This window comes from Synchytrium microbalum (assembly GCF_006535985.1).
Source record: "Synchytrium microbalum strain JEL517 chromosome Unknown SmJEL517_scf0026, whole genome shotgun sequence".
NCBI lineage: Eukaryota > Fungi > Chytridiomycota > Chytridiomycetes > Synchytriales > Synchytriaceae > Synchytrium > Synchytrium microbalum.
The window spans coordinates 250,196-267,466 of NW_022158375.1; the positions used below are offsets into that span (position 1 = coordinate 250,196).

Consider the following 17,271-nt stretch of genomic DNA (forward strand, 5'->3'; position numbering starts at 1 on the left):
CTCAATTCAACTTTAGATCATAATCACACGTCCAGAAAGACCGGAAAGCACCAACATTTGAAGTCAAATAACCACGATATGTCTCACCACAAGAAAGTTGGCATGATCGGCCTAGGAGCTATGGGAAGCGGTAAATACCATCCAACGCCGGAAATCGTGAAATCTTGCAGCAAGCTTTGACATGAGTCTTACAATTTCAACAATTGCCTACACACTGCTCTGAAACGGACGCTTCTTAGGTATTGCTCTCAACCTGGCAAAACACTTGAAACAAACAAACAATCCTCATCCGCTCTTGGTCTGGAATCGAACAAAGTCAAAGGCTGACGAAATACTTGCCAACGGAAATGCTGTATTCGCTAACGGAGGTGTCACTCAAATCGCCAAATCGGTTGATATCATGTTCGTCATGTCCTTTGACGACCAGTCTCTCATTGATATCGTCAAAGCCTCCTTGGGTAAGAGTGAGATCGAACATGGGTGGTTTGCATTTGGCAAATCTAATCTTCAAGTTCGAAACTGATTCATTTGCGATTTCCAAAAATCGCATTGTAACCATCTTACCTGTGTTTATATAGCTGCTCCTGCCAAACGTGGTCTGATCATCGTTGGAATGCCAACGGTATCGCCCACCTTGACTCAACAATTATCGAAACTCGCTTCTGCTGATGGCAACGTCACCTACCTCGCATGCCCAGTGTTTGGAAGACCCGATGCTGCACGTGCAAAGACACTCGTATCTGTCGTTGCAGGACCAAAAGCTGCCAAAGAAACTGTCAAACCCTTCTTGAATGGTATTGGCAGAGCCGTAATTGATTTGGGAGAACAGCAACAAATAGCTTCAGTACAGAAACTTGTGGGAAATTTCATGATTGTCGGCATCATTGAATTACTCGCCGAGTCAATGACTTTGGCTGATCGCAACGGTTTAAGTCGTGAAGATTATCTAGCGTTTGTTACATCCTTCTTCCCTGGTAATCAAAACAGCAGTTTTTTGATACCATTCGCTTTATTACACTCTGATTCAACTATTTGCTTTTAATTAGCACCTGTGGTCATTGGTTATGCTACTAGAATGGCTAAAAACCAATTTGAAACAAATGGCGGAAAGGATGGGTTTGGGATTTCTGGAGGTATAAAAGACGCCTCGCTGGTGAAAGATTTGGCTGATCAATCGTCCACGAAAACTCATATTGTAGACATTGCTCTGCAAAACTTGAAGAAGCAATTTGCAAAAGGAGTTGCAGATCAAGATTGGGCGTCGTTGGCCGAAGTTGTTCGTGAGGTAACTGTCCATTATTGCCCTCTCAAATACGGATTTTCATTTTCCTTTTCTTAGGAATCTGAACTGAAATCCCGCTTGTGATGCACGACGTTTCTGTCAAGTCATCAAAAGTTGCTTGATCGAGCTGAATGCTTTGACGTCAAACAAATAAAGATAATTTCTGCATGATATGTTGATGTGCAATATGCGATTTGTTCTATATGATTAAAAATACAAAGCAACGTAGAGCAGCAAAATTTATGTTTTCACTTTTACTGCAGCTTCAAACGAGAAAATCGAATCTTCTTCGGTTCCTCTTGCGACAAGTGATGCACGATACAGCTTTACTAGTGCATCTTCAGCTTGTTTGGCTTGTTGTGCATGTTGTTCGTGCTTTTTGATTGGATCACTTTCTTCATTCCATAGTGTTATCTAATTGGTTTTTTCATATAGACTGCATATGAGTTTCAAACATAATCATAGTACGTGCGTTTTCAAACTTAAGAAGACTCACTGGTGTTTGCAAGTAGGTATGCGCGCTTGGAAGAAGGGGGAAGTGTGGTGGTATGTGATCTTTACGAGTGCCAGTGGTGTCGTCGACTCGGATCATTGATGAGGCTGGGTTGATGTACTTGTATAATTCGACATTCTTTGCTTCGAGAGTGGGTTTTATTTGGATTGGAGCTAAGTTGTGTTGTAATTGTCAGTCTGCTGTTGTTATTCTGAATTCGAGTTTTCGCGTCGTCGAAACCGCAATAAGAGAGTACTATCAGTCTTGACAAACCTGTATCTTGATGAATTTCAGCAAATGATTGCAGGTCTCCAATCGAAATCCTGAACTCGTCAAAGACAAACAGGAGGTCAAGTGGTGTTGGCATTGTTCGAGTCGCATGTTCAGCGTAGGACTTCACTCGACTACCAAGCCGATGCAAGTCTACGATAAAATAAAGAATTTGGAATAGTTTAGCTAGTGCATGGTTGCTGTTACTCCAGCAATTTGTTGCATCAAAAAACAAGAACTTTACAAGCAATGAGAATGTCTGTCAATACGTCTACAGCTCGAGACGAAGCCTCATCGAATCCAGTACGGCGTAATTGAGTCGCTACAATAGCTCGAAGCAGTTGAATTTCGTAGGGAGACACCATCCTTTTTGAAGTGGGTTGCGAAGTTGGAGACACTCATCATCACGCTTCACGAACTAACACCGAGAACAAACACGCCAAATCACGAGAGTCGACGCGTCTTGCCACAGATTTCCAATTTATATTGCAAAACATTCACTTATTAAACTCATTACTCTAGTTTTCCATCACTCGAAACAATTTAAGCCCGTTTTTACTGAGGCTTCGGTCTTAACTATTACTAAAGTTGGAGGACTCAGAGGTATGGAAGGTTCAGACGTATTACTTAGGCATCAGTCTTTCCTGCTACAGAAGTTAGAGGTACGGACGGGTCAGACGCCTTTGCAGCCGCTGCTTCCTTCTTTTTCTGGGCACTAGATGATCCTAGTTGATACTACAAAAATCAAGTAGTTAGATCAAATCGTTTCTCTTCACCAGCAGCTCTTATCTGCGGCTCATACATTTTTGATGAATAGACTGCATATGAGCACCAAGATCGAAAATGCAATGGCAAGTCGCCAGGCACTATCTATCGCTGACACATAAGCCGATATGGCTATGGCTTTTTGATCCGATGGAAGCGTTTTAACATATTGAGGATTGTTGGCAATTAGTTGAGGGTTGAGGGTTGGAAGGTCTCTCGCCAAATTCTTTACTAGCAAATCTTGGAAGATGGCACCAACAGTTGCGACTAATGGAGATGAATGCAATTAGCATATTGTCAACGTGGCAAACCAGAATACCAACCTCCAACAACGGAGCCCAACTGCTGAAAGAAACTGGTAAGCCCAACAGCGACGGCGATGAGTTCACGAGACACCTGGAAGAAAATGCGTGGAGGCATCAGTGATGTTCAAAGGCGACGAGCTCGTAGCCTCGAAAACTTACAGCAGCTTGAACTGCTATTATTCTAGCTCCAAAAACGAGACCAACCCCTACACCGGCAAGGAGCTGGGCAATTGACTGGAACCAAAGTGGTGATGTAGCGTTCATAAACGACATCATCACAGCACCACCCGTTAAAATTACACCTCCACACCACAAAAATGGTCTGTAGATCCCAAACACGGAAATCATGATTCCAGACACTAGTGAGATGATACTGACGAGAAACTATTAGTCATGTTGACTTGCAACAATGCTAATGCAGCCAGCCGTTTCAAGCTGTAAATGGTTGTCACTCACCTGACTCCAAAAACGAATGGAATTGTTTTTAGGCCGGCAGTCGTCGCCGAGTCTCCAACCGTTACTTGAAAATAGATCGAAACATAGTAAAGCAACCCGAGGAAAGCCATTCCTGACGACGATTTCCTGTTAGTTTACATAGTCTCTTGGATTGCATTCACCATCACCATTTTCTTACCGGTAAAAGCACCAAGGGCAAACGATGCTACAACCGTTACGTTTTGGAACACCTTTGGCGGGACGACAGGCTCTTTCACTACATTTTCCACCACGATAAAAGCTATTAAGAAGACTGCGGACAAGACGAACAGGGCTATAGTCTGAGGGGCACTCCATCCCCATTCTATTCCACTTTGCAATGGAATAAGAAGAGAAACAATGCACAAGATCAAGAGCAATGACCCAAGGTAGTCAATCCTCCTCAGTTTGTCCATCATAGTTCTGCCTCCTACAGCGCTTGCCCTTCTCGGTAAGAAGATGGCAACGAGAGTCATTGCAAGGATTCCGAAAGGGACTAGACAAAAGGGACAGACAAAATTAGTCTGCAAACTTTTGTTGAGCGACGAATTGTAACGATCTTACTATTGATAAAGAATACCCAGCGCTGTAGAGTGTTTGAGTATGGTCATGAGAAGGATTCAGAGATGGAACCAAGATACCAATTTTTACATACCCAAGTCGCCTTTTCGGTAAAGACTCCACCTAGCAATGGTCCAATCACAGACGAGATGGTAAACGTCATGGAGAAAAGTCCAGCTGTCAGGTCAAACAAGGATTAGTATTTGTTGCAGCAACATTGTGCAACAAAAATGAGGAGGAAAACAGAAGAGTATGGATGGCGTTGTCTATAAATTGCTGGAATGAAATAGCTTACTGTATTTTCCTCGATCACGCATGCTGACGATATCAGAAACAATAATAAAGACTAAGGGAAGAAGCTGGTGAGACTGGCGAGCCTGTTCGAAGGTGATTTCAATATCACAGAGCAGTACTAACCAAGACTGAATATGCCCCCGCCCCCGAGGCCACAAATTGTTCGTCCAACAATGAGCATTATCACTACAAATTACAAAGTAAATCGGTCAATGAGTTAAAGCTGCTCGTTTGCAAGGGGTAGAATGTAGTGTTGAATATGATGATCATTATGGCACCAGATTTGGATGGGACGCCTTACTTGAGGTTGAAAGGCCTGCAATTAGTGAGCCGAGTTCGAAAAGGAAGACCGCGACGAGGAAAACTGGTTTGCGGCCAAACACATCTAATTATAGCAATAGAGTCAGTAAGCGTCCAATCTTTGGAATGGAGATTTAGTTACCAGCGAATCGACCATAGAGTGGTGACGTGGAAGTCGCTGCGAGATAGTAACCCGTTCCAAGCCAAGGGACTAGATCCAAAGACTGAAATTCACTTGCGATAGTTGGGATTGCAGTGCTAAAGGAAAAAGTTATAATCCTGTTTTCTCATTGTGTGTGGATAGTTCCTTAAAATACCTGATAATTGAGGTATCCAGAGCGAAAAGAAACATGGAGGAAACGAGTGAGACCAGCACCATCACAACTAGAGGAGTGAGGAATACTAGGCGTTAGTATGACGTATACTGCAGACGAGATCGTGCTGAGTTAGATGGAGATTGGCTCGACGAAGTGCATAATTGAATGGCGGAGAGGTTGAGATAGGACGTTGGTGAGTACGATGGCAAGTGTTGTATGTAAGGTGGTGAGGCTCAAGACTGCATCCATTTTGCAACATGAGAACAAACCAACGGGCAGGCGAAGTGCAGACGTTGCGATCTTCAACAAAATGATTCCAAAGCATGGCAGCAATGGTCGTCTATGTGGAGCGTTTGGGGTGTATGGTTGCAACAATTCCAGTCGATCTGACAAATGCAGCACGAAGAGCAATAGTACACGACGAATGTGCAAGCAAACACAAAGAGGAAGAGAGGGATCTCTCAGGAAGGAGTATCCGGTTGTACTTACATTGAAATTTGCCCAGTTCCATGTTGGCTCCAATGGAGACGGGAGCAGCAACTTTTGGGACTGCTTGTTCCTCATCGTTGCTCATCGTCCGAGCAGGATCATCGTCGTCTTGGACCTTAACGACCATAACTGATTTTTCGTCCACAGGAGCAGTTTCCTCGGCTCCCATTGCGATCGTTCCTGAAACTAACAAAAAACTGTAATTGTGAGAGAAGTAAGCCTAACAAGTCGAGTCCGGTTAGACGAGGCATCGCCAGGCATCGCTGTACTAGTGGGTATAAAAGAGGCACGCACCGAATAATCCTACCGTGCTATAATCTCGATACAACAGCACATCGCTTAAAACACAACCAATTTCCAGCACATTTTCCTCAAAATGGAAGAAGGCGAAGAGTTTGAACAATATGAGAGCAAGAAATCAAAGAGACTCGATACTGTCGGCAACGAAACCACTATGAATATGAATACTCTACTACATGCAAACATCTTGTCATCAACCTACTTCAAGAACTTATACGACTACAAGACATGGTCCGAAGTCATGGCGGAATTAAAGAATGAAGGTAAGCCATACATACAACAAGATATATTTGTGGTCGTGGACTTGGGACATTGCTTTTTGTTGTTGTTGGTGTGCTGGAGTGTCGCTGATTGATACACTCCTTGCTACGGACAGCACACACCCACTATTAAAATGCTATGTACTAACACTATGAAAACAGTCACTTCACTAGGTGAGCATCCTCCCCCTCACTTCCTTTACACACATCCATTGCCTATATATAGGGTAAATCGATGTTGGCATTATTGTTGTTTTATCACAATGAGAATATTGACTCGATAACGTCAATATGCGAATATGCTACTCCCTTCTTCTCAATCATTTTATTTCATTCGAAACTCCCTTTTCTGACTTTTTTCCCGCACATCCATTATTTCCTACTACAGAACCATTCTTGAAGGGAACCGTTCCATCCACGGCTTTTTGCATCCTCTACAAACTATGGACATTGAAACTCACCGTGAGGCAACTAGAACGCATGGTCACTGACCCAAAGTCGCCGTATGTACATCCCTATGCTGAATTCAGACACATCACCATACATTCCCAACTAAGTCATGCATTGAATGCATTTGTAGACACGCTCGAGCTATTGGCTTCTTGTATCTCAGATATGTCTGCAAGCCTGATCAACTATGGGACTGGTTCGAGCCGTATCTCGACGACGAGGAAGAAGTCCAATCTGAAGCAGGCCCACGTCCAAGATCAATGTAAGCAACCTGGACAAGAGAGAGATATCTCCCGCTCTCATCACCTGTAGGAAAGTGCTAACCCTCGGTGTTACCCCCTCTAGTACAATCGGCAAGATGGTGAATGATTTATTAACTCAACAGAAATGGATTGGTACAGTACTTCCTCGCATACCTGTACCTATTGCACGAGATATTGAAAAGAAACTCAAGGAACGACCACCACCAAAGGCAGCTGAAGGTGATGAGGATGATTACATCATGGAAGACCCGCTGTTCCCCTCCAGAAATGCTACTGCTGCTGTTGCTTCTCCCAGAGCATCTGACGGGTGAGCTTGTCTTGGATTTTTTTGTAATATTTGCGTATGCCGCCAGGACTATGCGAAAAATAACTGGACGCGTTTTGTAATATCGAAACTTGACCCCTAATACTCACATATTCTTTATTATAACTTAGACATCGATCCCCTCCTGGTGCAAGGTCTCCTCGTGATGACCGACGAAATGATTACGACAGGCGTGACCACTATGACAGAGACCGTCCATCTGGTTCTAGAGATCGTCGTGATCGAGCACCAGACATACCACGTGATGACAGACGTTATAATGATCGACGATATGATGACAGACGTGACAGATATGATGAGTCAAGGGATAGGCGAGACAGATATGATGATTCAAGGGACAGACGCGACAGATATGATGATTCGAGGGACAGAGGAAGATATGATGACCGTTCTCGTGATCGTCGACGTATGTGAATGTTGTTTGGTGTCTGGTGTTTGGTTGAGATGGCTTGAATAATCTATTTAAGCAACAATCTTCTTACTTGACCTTCTCTCATGATTAGGCTCTTCAAGCCCTCGAGGAGGAGACCGACGACGTGAACGTGATCATGAGCAAAAGCGAGAAGAAGAAGCTCGTCGTCGAGAAGAAGAAGATTTGCGAAAAAAGAGAGCAGAGGAAGAGTCCAAACGCAAAGCACAAGAGTAAGCTTTTAAGAGTGTTTTTTTGAAACAGAAGACTCGTTCAATCTAACGATTTTACTACATTATTAGGAGACTGAATGCACTGAAGAAGGTCTATGGATGAAGAGACTGGTTTCTTGCCCTCGAATGTAGTATTCGCCCTTGAATTGTTCTCGCACTCATGAGTTGTATAAACGTAGAAGCGTGTAGTCAAAAGTGCAAATAAAGTAGACGTGCTCATGAGCGAGTTTTATCGAGCCTGTTTCTGGTATTTCTCTGCGAAGATTGGCAAAGTCACTCACAAAATACCAAAGATGCAAATGGATGTCGATGAAGAGGAAGAGAGGCAGCCTGAAGGAGACGATAGTACGAAGCAATATGTCTGGGAAGGAGCGTACGAAATGTCTTGGCAGCAAATACAAGAAGATGATGAAGGAACATTAAGATCTGCAGTTGCAAACATTCTGAATAGAAAGCGAAAGAGGTAATTGTGAGCAAAGATGATTTTACAGCTTTAAATCTATTTGAATATGTGCTCTATAAAGCACTTGACACGGTCGCTGAAATTTATAGCAACATTTGCAGACATTGAAAGCTCACGCATCGTTTCAAATAGACCACAACGAGATACCGCCGCAGTACGAAGAGGAATTATTCGCAACTTGTATATAATCCTTGATCTGTCTCGATGCATGCTCGAAGGGGACTTGAAACCAACAAGGATCGAAGCTTCCATCTCTCTTGCCAAAACATTCATTCAAGATTTCTTTGATCAGAACCCATTGTCCAGTCTGGGCCTCATTGGAACGCGGGACGGAAATGCTGAAAAGATTACAGAGCTGTCTGGTAGGTGGTGTCATAATTCTTCCTTCTTTTGGTGTAAATTACTTGGACTGCATCGCCTGATTACTTCGGTGTTCTCACTGTTATCATCATATCTATCGTCATAGGAAATCCTAGCGAGCACATTGCAGCTCTGGATGATGACAAGGCTAAAAAGGATGGTGAAGAAGATAAGGAGAAACTCAGTCTACGAGATGTCCGTGGTGAAGCCTCTATACAAAATTCTCTAGAACTAGCTCGAGTGTCACTAGGGTATGTGATTATCAGAAAATCCTTCAAATCGTCACTTTTCGCTTGTTGCTGCTTCTCATTGCCATCTCTATTTCCAACTTGTGTATGTAGCCATGTACCAACACACGGATCACGAGAAATACTAGTGTTGTTGGGCTCCTTGTCAACAGTAGATCCAGGATCAGTGTTTGATACCGTGGATGCTCTCGTTACAGACAAGATTCGTGTATCGATCATTGGTCTGAGTGCTGAAGTTCAAATATGCAAGGAGATTTGTAAAAGGACTGGCGGTAGGCTCTTTTATGCCTGATAGGCAGACTCTTTTATGCAGCAATACAAGCGTATGAACTTTTTAGTAACCAGATATCTGAAATACTAGGTGCATACAATGTTGTGATGGACGATCAGAACTACAAGGAACTAGTGTTGAAGAATGTACCACCACCTGTCCTCACAACAGAAAACTCACCTGCAAATATGGTGGAAATGGGCTTCCCAAAAAGTTTTCTTGCTCCTCAAGCAGTCCTCTGCTCATGGTAAGAAGACTGCATGATGATGATGATGTAGATAACATCTTGAAGCAAACCTTTCCGTCATCTGCTTTTTTCCTCTGTATCATTTAGTCACCCAAGACCAATTCGACGAGGCTTCAAATGTCCTCGGTGTGATGCCATCGTATGCGATTTACCTACAGATTGCCCCATCTGCTCCCTACCATTAGTATCGTCACCGCTATTGGCACGATCCTATCATCACTTGTTTCCAGTACCAGAGTTCAGAGAATTGGATCATGATCAGATCGACTGGAAGAGGTGTGTAGCGTTTGTGTATCGTCGGTCACTGAAACGAACGAGATTTCTCACGAGGGGGCATCCATTTTTTTCAGCAATCAAGAACGATGCTTTTCTTGTGTGCAGGCATTTGAGGAACCACTAGGACTGGCAACACCTAAAGCGATGCTGCTACCCACCAGTTCTTCAAACGGACCAGCACTTCCATTACCTTCTGGTGTATACGAATGTCCAAAGTGTACAGAGAAATTCTGCTCAGACTGCGAGTCATTTGTACACGAGACCCTGCATCTCTGTCCAGGTTGTAGCAATAGTAGAAAACCAAGGCAAAAGCCATCATAAAACAGCCATATACTTTTGAATATAACAATTGCATTTAAATTAGAAACTGTTGTGCCATACAATGCCTCATTGCTAAAGATATTTCGGACTACCAATTATGAGGGGCTGCGATAAAAAAAAACTTAATTTCACTAGCGATTTCTCAGAGGATGTTACACGACTTTTTTCGATTTAGAGTATTGCGAGAGTTTCTGGGCGCTGATTGCCTGTTATTTGGTACTGTACCAAAGCGTTGTACTCGTACCATTCGAATGAGCTGGAAGAAGGCTCTAAAAGGGCGTGTTGGGAATCAGTTCACAAAAAATTGAGTTTCGCAGTAACTTAACGACCTACTTTTCCACGTTGACTCCAGTTTTCGCAGAAGTTTCAATAAATTCACACTTCAATCTCTTTGCAAGTGCCAGCCCTTCCTCTCTCGTGACCTGCCTTTCTGATGGCAAATCATTCTTGTTTCCCACCAGTATTACTGGCGTTTTTTCATTGTCTTTGACTCTTACAACTTGATCTCGAAACTTTTCGACCGCTTCAAAGGATGATTTGAGGGTTGTCGAGTACACGAGAAGGAAGCCTTCACCGTCTCGAATCCATTGGTCTCGGAGGGATACGTACTCGTCTTGTCCGGCAGTGTCGAGGACCTCGACTATACAGGACACGTCATCGACAACGACCTGGTATGAGGAGCCGTGAATTTTTAGTAATCGTGATGGAAGCTGCATTCAAATCATCAACATGCCTGTTTTCGATAACTATCTTCAATGGTTGGGTCGTATTGGTCGACGAAGTGCGCCAGAGTAAACTGTGTAAAAGGGGATGATCATCAGTGATGCTTGAAGCTAACAGATTGTGGATTTCCATGGCTCTTGATAGCTTGTTTCTTGCGATTTCCATTGCTCGTCAAGGGTTCATAGTTCAATGATCAGTTGTCTTGACTGTCACGAACTGATGGATATTCATTGCTTGATCATCCATTGAGTGTATAAATGGCGGATCTTACCTGTAGAGTCAATGCTATGCATTACACAAAAGTGTAAGTGACCTTGTGTTGCGAAGATGTGATGAGTTTACTTGCCAGTCTTTCCTACGGCACCATCACCGAGTACTACCAACTAGATACCATGTTAGCTAAATATACATCATCCTTGCTACATGCCGCTTTTGAAAACCCAAGCTCTGCGCAAAAAGTCGACAAAGTAATCTAATTCCGAAGATCAGCTTACCTTGAATAAGGCCCCACCTCGACTCATCAATGTACAAAGTGTTATCAGAGGCCTACAAACAATCTATGCGTGCTGCTTGATCAGTTTGGGGTTTGGAACGGTGGCGGTATGCAGCTTGGGTTTTTGAAGAATGTGCGAGCTCAAACTCACCGCAATGTAACCATGTGAAGCTCAAAGCTTTGCAAAAGAAATTGAACCTTTAATCCTATATTCCATGAAAGCATCGAACGTGGAACGTGCCGATTGCAGAGGCAACATAGAGCATTCGCACTAGCCAAGAATTCCCAACCGCGATTAGTTCGTGACAAGGATGATATATTACGTGATATGCGACTGATTTACATAAGTTTTATATTGGGAGCCTTCTCAGTAGCCCTGAACAAAGAGTCGATATCGACCTCCATATTGTTTGTTGCTGGACTCCAAGTATACTTGGAGCTTGACTACGATACGATGCAGCGGCGAATCTACATAGACGTGTGAAGATGTAAATCAAGGTGATTGATCAGAGGGGAACTTGAGTTGCTCGTTGGAAACACTATTAATAGTTAATAGTGTTTCCACAAACGCTTTTGCCAGCTTTGCAGCTATTGGTACCCATTCACAAGGCACAAGCAACTTACGTGGAGTAGTCTCTCTTTAGGTACTTTCCGTTTAGCCTCTTTGCCGTTTTAGCATTGGTTCTTGTTCTTTGGCCATTGACAGGTAGGTTGTTTTGGTGCCTGTAACCTCTGTAGCAGCCAATGTCGACCAAGTGCTGTATTCTTGCTCTAGTTTCTCTTCGTAGCTCCTGCTCGATTTTGAGTTCGGATAGCTTTGAGGTGAGGGCATTGACTTGTATTTCTCTTAGGTCCTTGAGGAGACAAGATGGATGTATTGCGAGCTCGGCGCAGATTTTTTTGGCGGAGAAGAGGCCTATTCCGTGGATTTTAGATAGGGATATATGGACGGCCTTGTTGTCAGGGAGATTGATTCCGAGCAAATACACTAGGATGGAAGCAATTTGTTGGTTTTTCTTTGTTGCAAGTACGAAGCTGATTGAGTGCAAGAAGAGCGTTGCGACAGCAGATAGGTAGCTATACGAGCGACGATTGACATACTTGTAGTTCTATGGCACTCAAACGGTTGATGAATTGTAAGCTTTGTGGTGGTTTGTGAGTTGTAAGACCAAGTTCGACGTGATGGAGAATAATGCTTTGCGAACGCTAAGGGATCGAGTAGGACGCGTCAAATCAAGTAGCTTGGACAGTATAAAACGAATTTCCTTGTTTGTGCCCAGCTCGCTCTCATCGGTTCCTCGTCGATCGTCCGAATAAATGAGAAATACAACGGAGCAGCCACATCTATTAGCCATACGAAGTGGAGAATGGATGCTGACGCTGATGATGTGACTTGTGCCATCTGCTCGGGGGCTGACTCTTCAAGGGTATGAGCGATCACATCAAGTAGGCAAGCTCATACCAACCTCAAGCTAACATCACATTTCGACAGAAAAATCCAATAGTCCTTTGCGACGGAGATCGCTGCTGGCTTGCCGTACACAAGGTACCCTTGCTTCTTACATGACTGCTCTCTAAACCAACAACCATTCGACTGGACTTTGTTGAATTATCAGCACCTCATCGCTGATTCAAAGCACCGACATTGAGAGTGCTTTTACAATCTAGACTCTGATCAATTCATTCTCTTATTACTCAATAAAACCAACTCTGGTCTCCAACCGTGCACATGGCTGACACATGTCTTCGCTCTTCATTGTAGGAATGCTACAACATTCCCGCAAACATTCTCAATGAGAAAGAATGGTTTTGTGATCGCTGCAGTGCTGCTGTTGAAGTTGATGACACTGTGAGTAGTCTCTTCGTCACTCTTCTTGTATACATTCTAAATCACCTACTTAGACGGTGGTCTGTTGCTCGGAAACCCATGGAGCCCTCCGGTCAATGAGCACTCCGAAAGACACTTGGATACATATCATCTGTATTGCATGGAACACTTCCATTAACTATGTCAGATACAACAGAATTCATGAACAAGTTTCAATCAAAGAATCCTTGTTGGGAATGAAGAGAACATGTTCCTATTGTGGACAAGACAATGGAATTTGTGTTTCTTGCTGTTATGGGTCTTGCAAAATGTATATGTTTTCAAGATTCATATGCCATGACATATCCACCTTGTCGACATCCATGATGATATTTTCACAGTGTTAACTCCCTCTTTATTTAGGGTCTTCCATGTCACATGCGCTGTGAAACATGGCAGCTTGAAATTGATGCCGTTGAAAGATATCGATACTAGGCAACTTCGTTGTATCAGTCATCGTGGCGACGAGGACATGGAGGATGCAACCAGGCCAAACTCCACCTCTGTCGCCATAGATGCAGGCGACGATGATGACGATGATGCGGATGTCATATTCGTCAATGAAAAGGTCGCTCCTCCACGTCGCAGTCGCTCCTCCACGGCTACGAGCAGTCAGCCACCAGACGAAGACAGGAGAACATTAGACCAACCAAGGAAACGAAAGAAGGGTAAAGGCAGTCGGCGAATAACTTCGGATGATGACTCTGATGATGTTAACGATGGACCATCAAACCATGTAAAAGTAAAAGTTGACATTGAGGATACAAAGAAAAGACCGAAAATATCTCCTCCAACTCAACGTCCTCCTACACGTCCTACCCCGCAACCTCTGCCTCGTAGTATAAAACCAATCAACGAACGACCACTACTATATTTGAACAGCCATCCTTCGTCGAACTCCACGGACGTGAATGGCCAGAGAGCAGATAATGTAAATAATAATAAGGCTCTCGACACCAAGAAGACCAAACCTGTTGTAGATCAAATGACATCAAGAAATCCCAGCGTCTCCAACGACAAGATTTCAACACTGCCGCCTGTTGTGGAATCGAAACAAGCACCAATGCCCAATAGTATGCTCAAACCACTGGTGAGACCACTTCATTTTGCAAATATGCCTTTTTCAAACCGAGTCAGCTCACAAATTTCTTTTCTTTTCGCTCAATCATACTCTTAGACCGATACTAGTCCTCCCAGTAACACAAAATCCATAAAGTCCAACGACTCAAAACATCGATCAAGCAGCCTTGCAGGAGTACCAGCCAATCAGCCCGAGAAGGTGTTGAAACATGTACAAGACAGTCTCAGACGTCTGGCTTCCGATATCACACCCTTCATATCAGGAAAGGCCGCTCATGCTAATGGTATTGGACATGCTAGTAATGGTTATGCCAATACTATCAATGGTGGTGATAGCCCTATTGTAGCAAGCAACAGTCGTACCTCTTCCGCAACACCATCTTCTTTAGCAGCAAGCTTGGAGGACATGACTCGTGTGGTCAATGAACTCAAGGAAAAGAACACTAGATTGGAAGCCCAAGTCAAACAACAAAATGAAGACAAGGAGATCTCTATATTCCAAATACAACAGGTAACATTATAGCACTAATTTCCAAACCCGACTGGTAGTCAAAATTCACTTACCCTTTAAAATAGGTGGAAGCTGCTGCACATGACACTCTTCAACGGGAGAAAACCTATGAAGAAGAGATCAGACGGCTCAAGGAAGAGACCGAAAGTCTCAAGAAGCAGGTGGACGAACGAGATGAGACATTACGTCAGAAGGACGAGACCTTACTTCAACAGCACGAGACCCTACATCAACGAGATGAGACTTTACTACGGTTGAGGTCTGACCTGGTGGACGTATTCGATGTGCTGAAGCTGACACGTGGTGTGGCTGTTTGTGATGTGAATAATGTAGATGAATACGTCGGCCACCTGAAGTCCTCGATTTTAGACTGTTGGAATGACGGCTGTTGTAAGTCTTTCGTCGGGTTTGAGTTGACAGCTAACTAATCGTCTCTTCCCCTGACGTAGTGGAAGGAGTTTTAACACGCTCTTCTTCTCAACCAGAGGACGAATGAAGGTACGGATATAAAATGCAAGCAACATGCAAGGCAAATTATTGCATCAAGAGCTCTCATGTAGTTATGTAATATCGCACACTCTATATAAGAACGACCTCTCAAACTAGATTAGAAAGCAAATATTACGAATGGTTTTATAAAAAGTTTATATTGCTAGCGAGAATACAACAACGGGTCTATAAAGAGTTTTACGATGTGTTTGCGTGTCACGTTACAAGGGAGGAGTCAAATTATTGAGCTTTTGCGTCTGTGGATGCAGAAGAGGAGCGAGAGTTTACTAAAGGTTTTAACAGCATTTTCCACCGGTGGCCTGTTTTCAGATGGTTGAGTTGAGCGACAGGTTTTTCGCAAATGGACCAAACAAAAAAGCAAAAATAAAAGTTATTCTACCTGAGCGGGTGCAGATGAAGGTTGTACCAAAATGGTTTCACCGGCACCTGGCTTGTTGAATCCTCCACTCTCCGATTCCAGGGCCTTGTTGGATACAATCCGATAAATTTCTAAGTTTTTTAGTCATGTTAGATATGTATGGTGGTTTCACACACGCTTGCGAGTTAAGAGCTGTGATGTATCACTGACGTATTCCGACCACAGGCGATGTTCTCGAATTTAAAAATACGGTCACGTCATCAAATACAAGACACTAACCTGTTAGAATCTTTTGGAAGGCCAATTCGACGTTACTAGAATCCAGGGCAGAAGTTTCGATAAAGGCCAATCCGTTTTCAGTCGCAAATTGTTTGGCTTCTTCGGTCGGCACTGCCCGCAGATGCCTCAGATCGGACTTGTTGCCCACCAACATGATGACAATGTTTGCGTCGGCATGATCTCTTAGTTCTTTGAGCCATCTGTTTACATTTTCGTATGTGACGTGTTTGGCAATATCATACACCAATAGAGCGCCTACAGCACCTCGGTAGTAACTAATGAAAGACTGTGCATGAGCATACAGTACGTTTGGTTGTAATTGTTAAGTAGGGTGAACGGACAACCACATACGCGCTTGTAATGGCACGGTAACGTTCTTGTCCAGCAGTATCCCAAATCTGAGCCTTTATAGTTTTACCATCGACCTGTATACTTCTAGTTGCGAATTCCACACCAATGGTCGATTTTGACTCGAGGTTGAATTCGTTGCGAGTGAATCTGGATAAAAGATTTGATTTTCCGACGCCAGAGTCTCCAATCAACACCACTATAGTAAGAAAGGGAAAGGTTTAGTATAGTTTCCGCTGATCAGATCGTCGAAAGTGAGAAAGCGCTGTCACAAGTAGTCTCAATCTTTAAGGCAGATCTTGAGTGGAGTTTCCAGAGCAATTTATGAACACTTTGAAACAATGAGATGCGTGATTTCACGCCACCAGCACAGGAGTAGAGTGGAGGTGTGTGATGTATAATGTGTGGGGCACTTGGAGCATTAATATTGCAAACCAGAGAAGCTGGCGAAGATTAGAGTGCAACGAGTGCCGATATGCAGCGCAATATTTTCTGCAATTCCTTGTTTACTTGCCACCCAACAAGTGTATATCTTCGTCAAAGACCGCCACATCCAGCCATATTTGGGGAGCGCCCACATAGTAGCAATTCTTAATATCGGTTGAGTGTCAGACTTACCCTTGAACAAAAAGTCGTATTCGTCTCCAGCCGCCATCTTTTCTTGTTGACTATTCTGTTGCTTGCCTTTCCTTAATTGACTAATTTTTTCAGAGCGAGGACGACTGCTTTTAATTAGTCGTTGTTTGAACACAACTGACTCTTCGCCGTCGACGTGTAAATTCTACAATATATCATATCTGAATTTCTACGAGTCGTGCATCTGGAATCTGGGATTCTTACATATTTCCCTTTAAATTCGCTAGATCTTGATTGTTTGATTGTATTTCGAAACACCACAAGCAATGAAGGCTATTGCCGATTTCATGCTCGTGCCGATCGGCACTGCTGTGTCGGTATGTACCTTTTGTTCCAAAGATATCATGATTGTAAGCTCAAGGTGCACGTCAGCTCAACATTGCTCTCTTTTGACAGCTGTCGCCTTACGTTGTCACCTGTCATCGTGTTCTTGAGCAATCCGGATTGAAATATGAACTTCATGCTAATGGAACGGTAAGCTGCAATTATG

At 43.4% G+C, this 17,271-nt stretch overlaps 5 protein-coding genes across 5 annotated transcripts; 1 reads left to right on the forward strand and 4 right to left on the reverse strand.

The window, feature by feature from the left end:
• Positions 1-1,522: 1,522 nt before the first annotated feature.
• On the reverse strand, positions 1,523-2,410 carry SmJEL517_g04166 (uncharacterized protein; the record flags this gene model as incomplete). The annotated part of the gene is made up of 4 exons (XM_031170094.1): positions 1,523-1,696; positions 1,779-1,948; positions 2,049-2,198; positions 2,290-2,410. 4 exons carry the CDS (start codon positions 2,408-2,410, stop codon positions 1,523-1,525), a joined length of 615 nt encoding a protein of 204 aa, XP_031023965.1.
• Positions 2,411-2,672: 262 nt separating this feature from the next.
• SmJEL517_g04167 (uncharacterized protein) lies at positions 2,673-5,719 on the reverse strand (the record flags this gene model as incomplete). Its single annotated transcript, XM_031170095.1, has 14 exons — positions 2,673-2,780; positions 2,848-3,077; positions 3,134-3,206; positions 3,275-3,488; positions 3,572-3,683; positions 3,750-4,085; positions 4,154-4,175; positions 4,245-4,327; positions 4,446-4,496; positions 4,568-4,630; positions 4,746-4,829; positions 4,887-5,002; positions 5,062-5,128; positions 5,551-5,719. The coding sequence occupies 14 exons, from the start codon at positions 5,717-5,719 to the stop codon at positions 2,673-2,675; spliced, it is 1,728 nt and encodes a 575-aa protein (XP_031023966.1).
• A 207-nt stretch (positions 5,720-5,926) lies between these two features.
• SmJEL517_g04168 (uncharacterized protein) lies at positions 5,927-9,976 on the forward strand (the record flags this gene model as incomplete). The annotated part of the gene is made up of 14 exons (XM_031170096.1): positions 5,927-6,113; positions 6,499-6,613; positions 6,691-6,822; positions 6,906-7,130; positions 7,259-7,554; positions 7,652-7,790; positions 7,860-7,881; positions 7,970-8,253; positions 8,386-8,615; positions 8,720-8,864; positions 8,955-9,133; positions 9,223-9,379; positions 9,467-9,655; positions 9,730-9,976. The coding sequence occupies 14 exons, from the start codon at positions 5,927-5,929 to the stop codon at positions 9,974-9,976; spliced, it is 2,547 nt and encodes an 848-aa protein (XP_031023961.1).
• A 142-nt stretch (positions 9,977-10,118) lies between these two features.
• SmJEL517_g04169 (uncharacterized protein) lies at positions 10,119-10,692 on the reverse strand (the record flags this gene model as incomplete). The annotated part of the gene is made up of 2 exons (XM_031170097.1): positions 10,119-10,245; positions 10,310-10,692. The coding sequence occupies 2 exons, from the start codon at positions 10,690-10,692 to the stop codon at positions 10,119-10,121; spliced, it is 510 nt and encodes a 169-aa protein (XP_031023962.1).
• Positions 10,693-15,530: 4,838 nt separating this feature from the next.
• SmJEL517_g04170 (uncharacterized protein) lies at positions 15,531-16,800 on the reverse strand (the record flags this gene model as incomplete). The annotated part of the gene is made up of 4 exons (XM_031170098.1): positions 15,531-15,649; positions 15,798-16,072; positions 16,149-16,344; positions 16,764-16,800. The coding sequence occupies 4 exons, from the start codon at positions 16,798-16,800 to the stop codon at positions 15,531-15,533; spliced, it is 627 nt and encodes a 208-aa protein (XP_031023930.1).
• Positions 16,801-17,271: the final 471 nt, after the last annotated feature.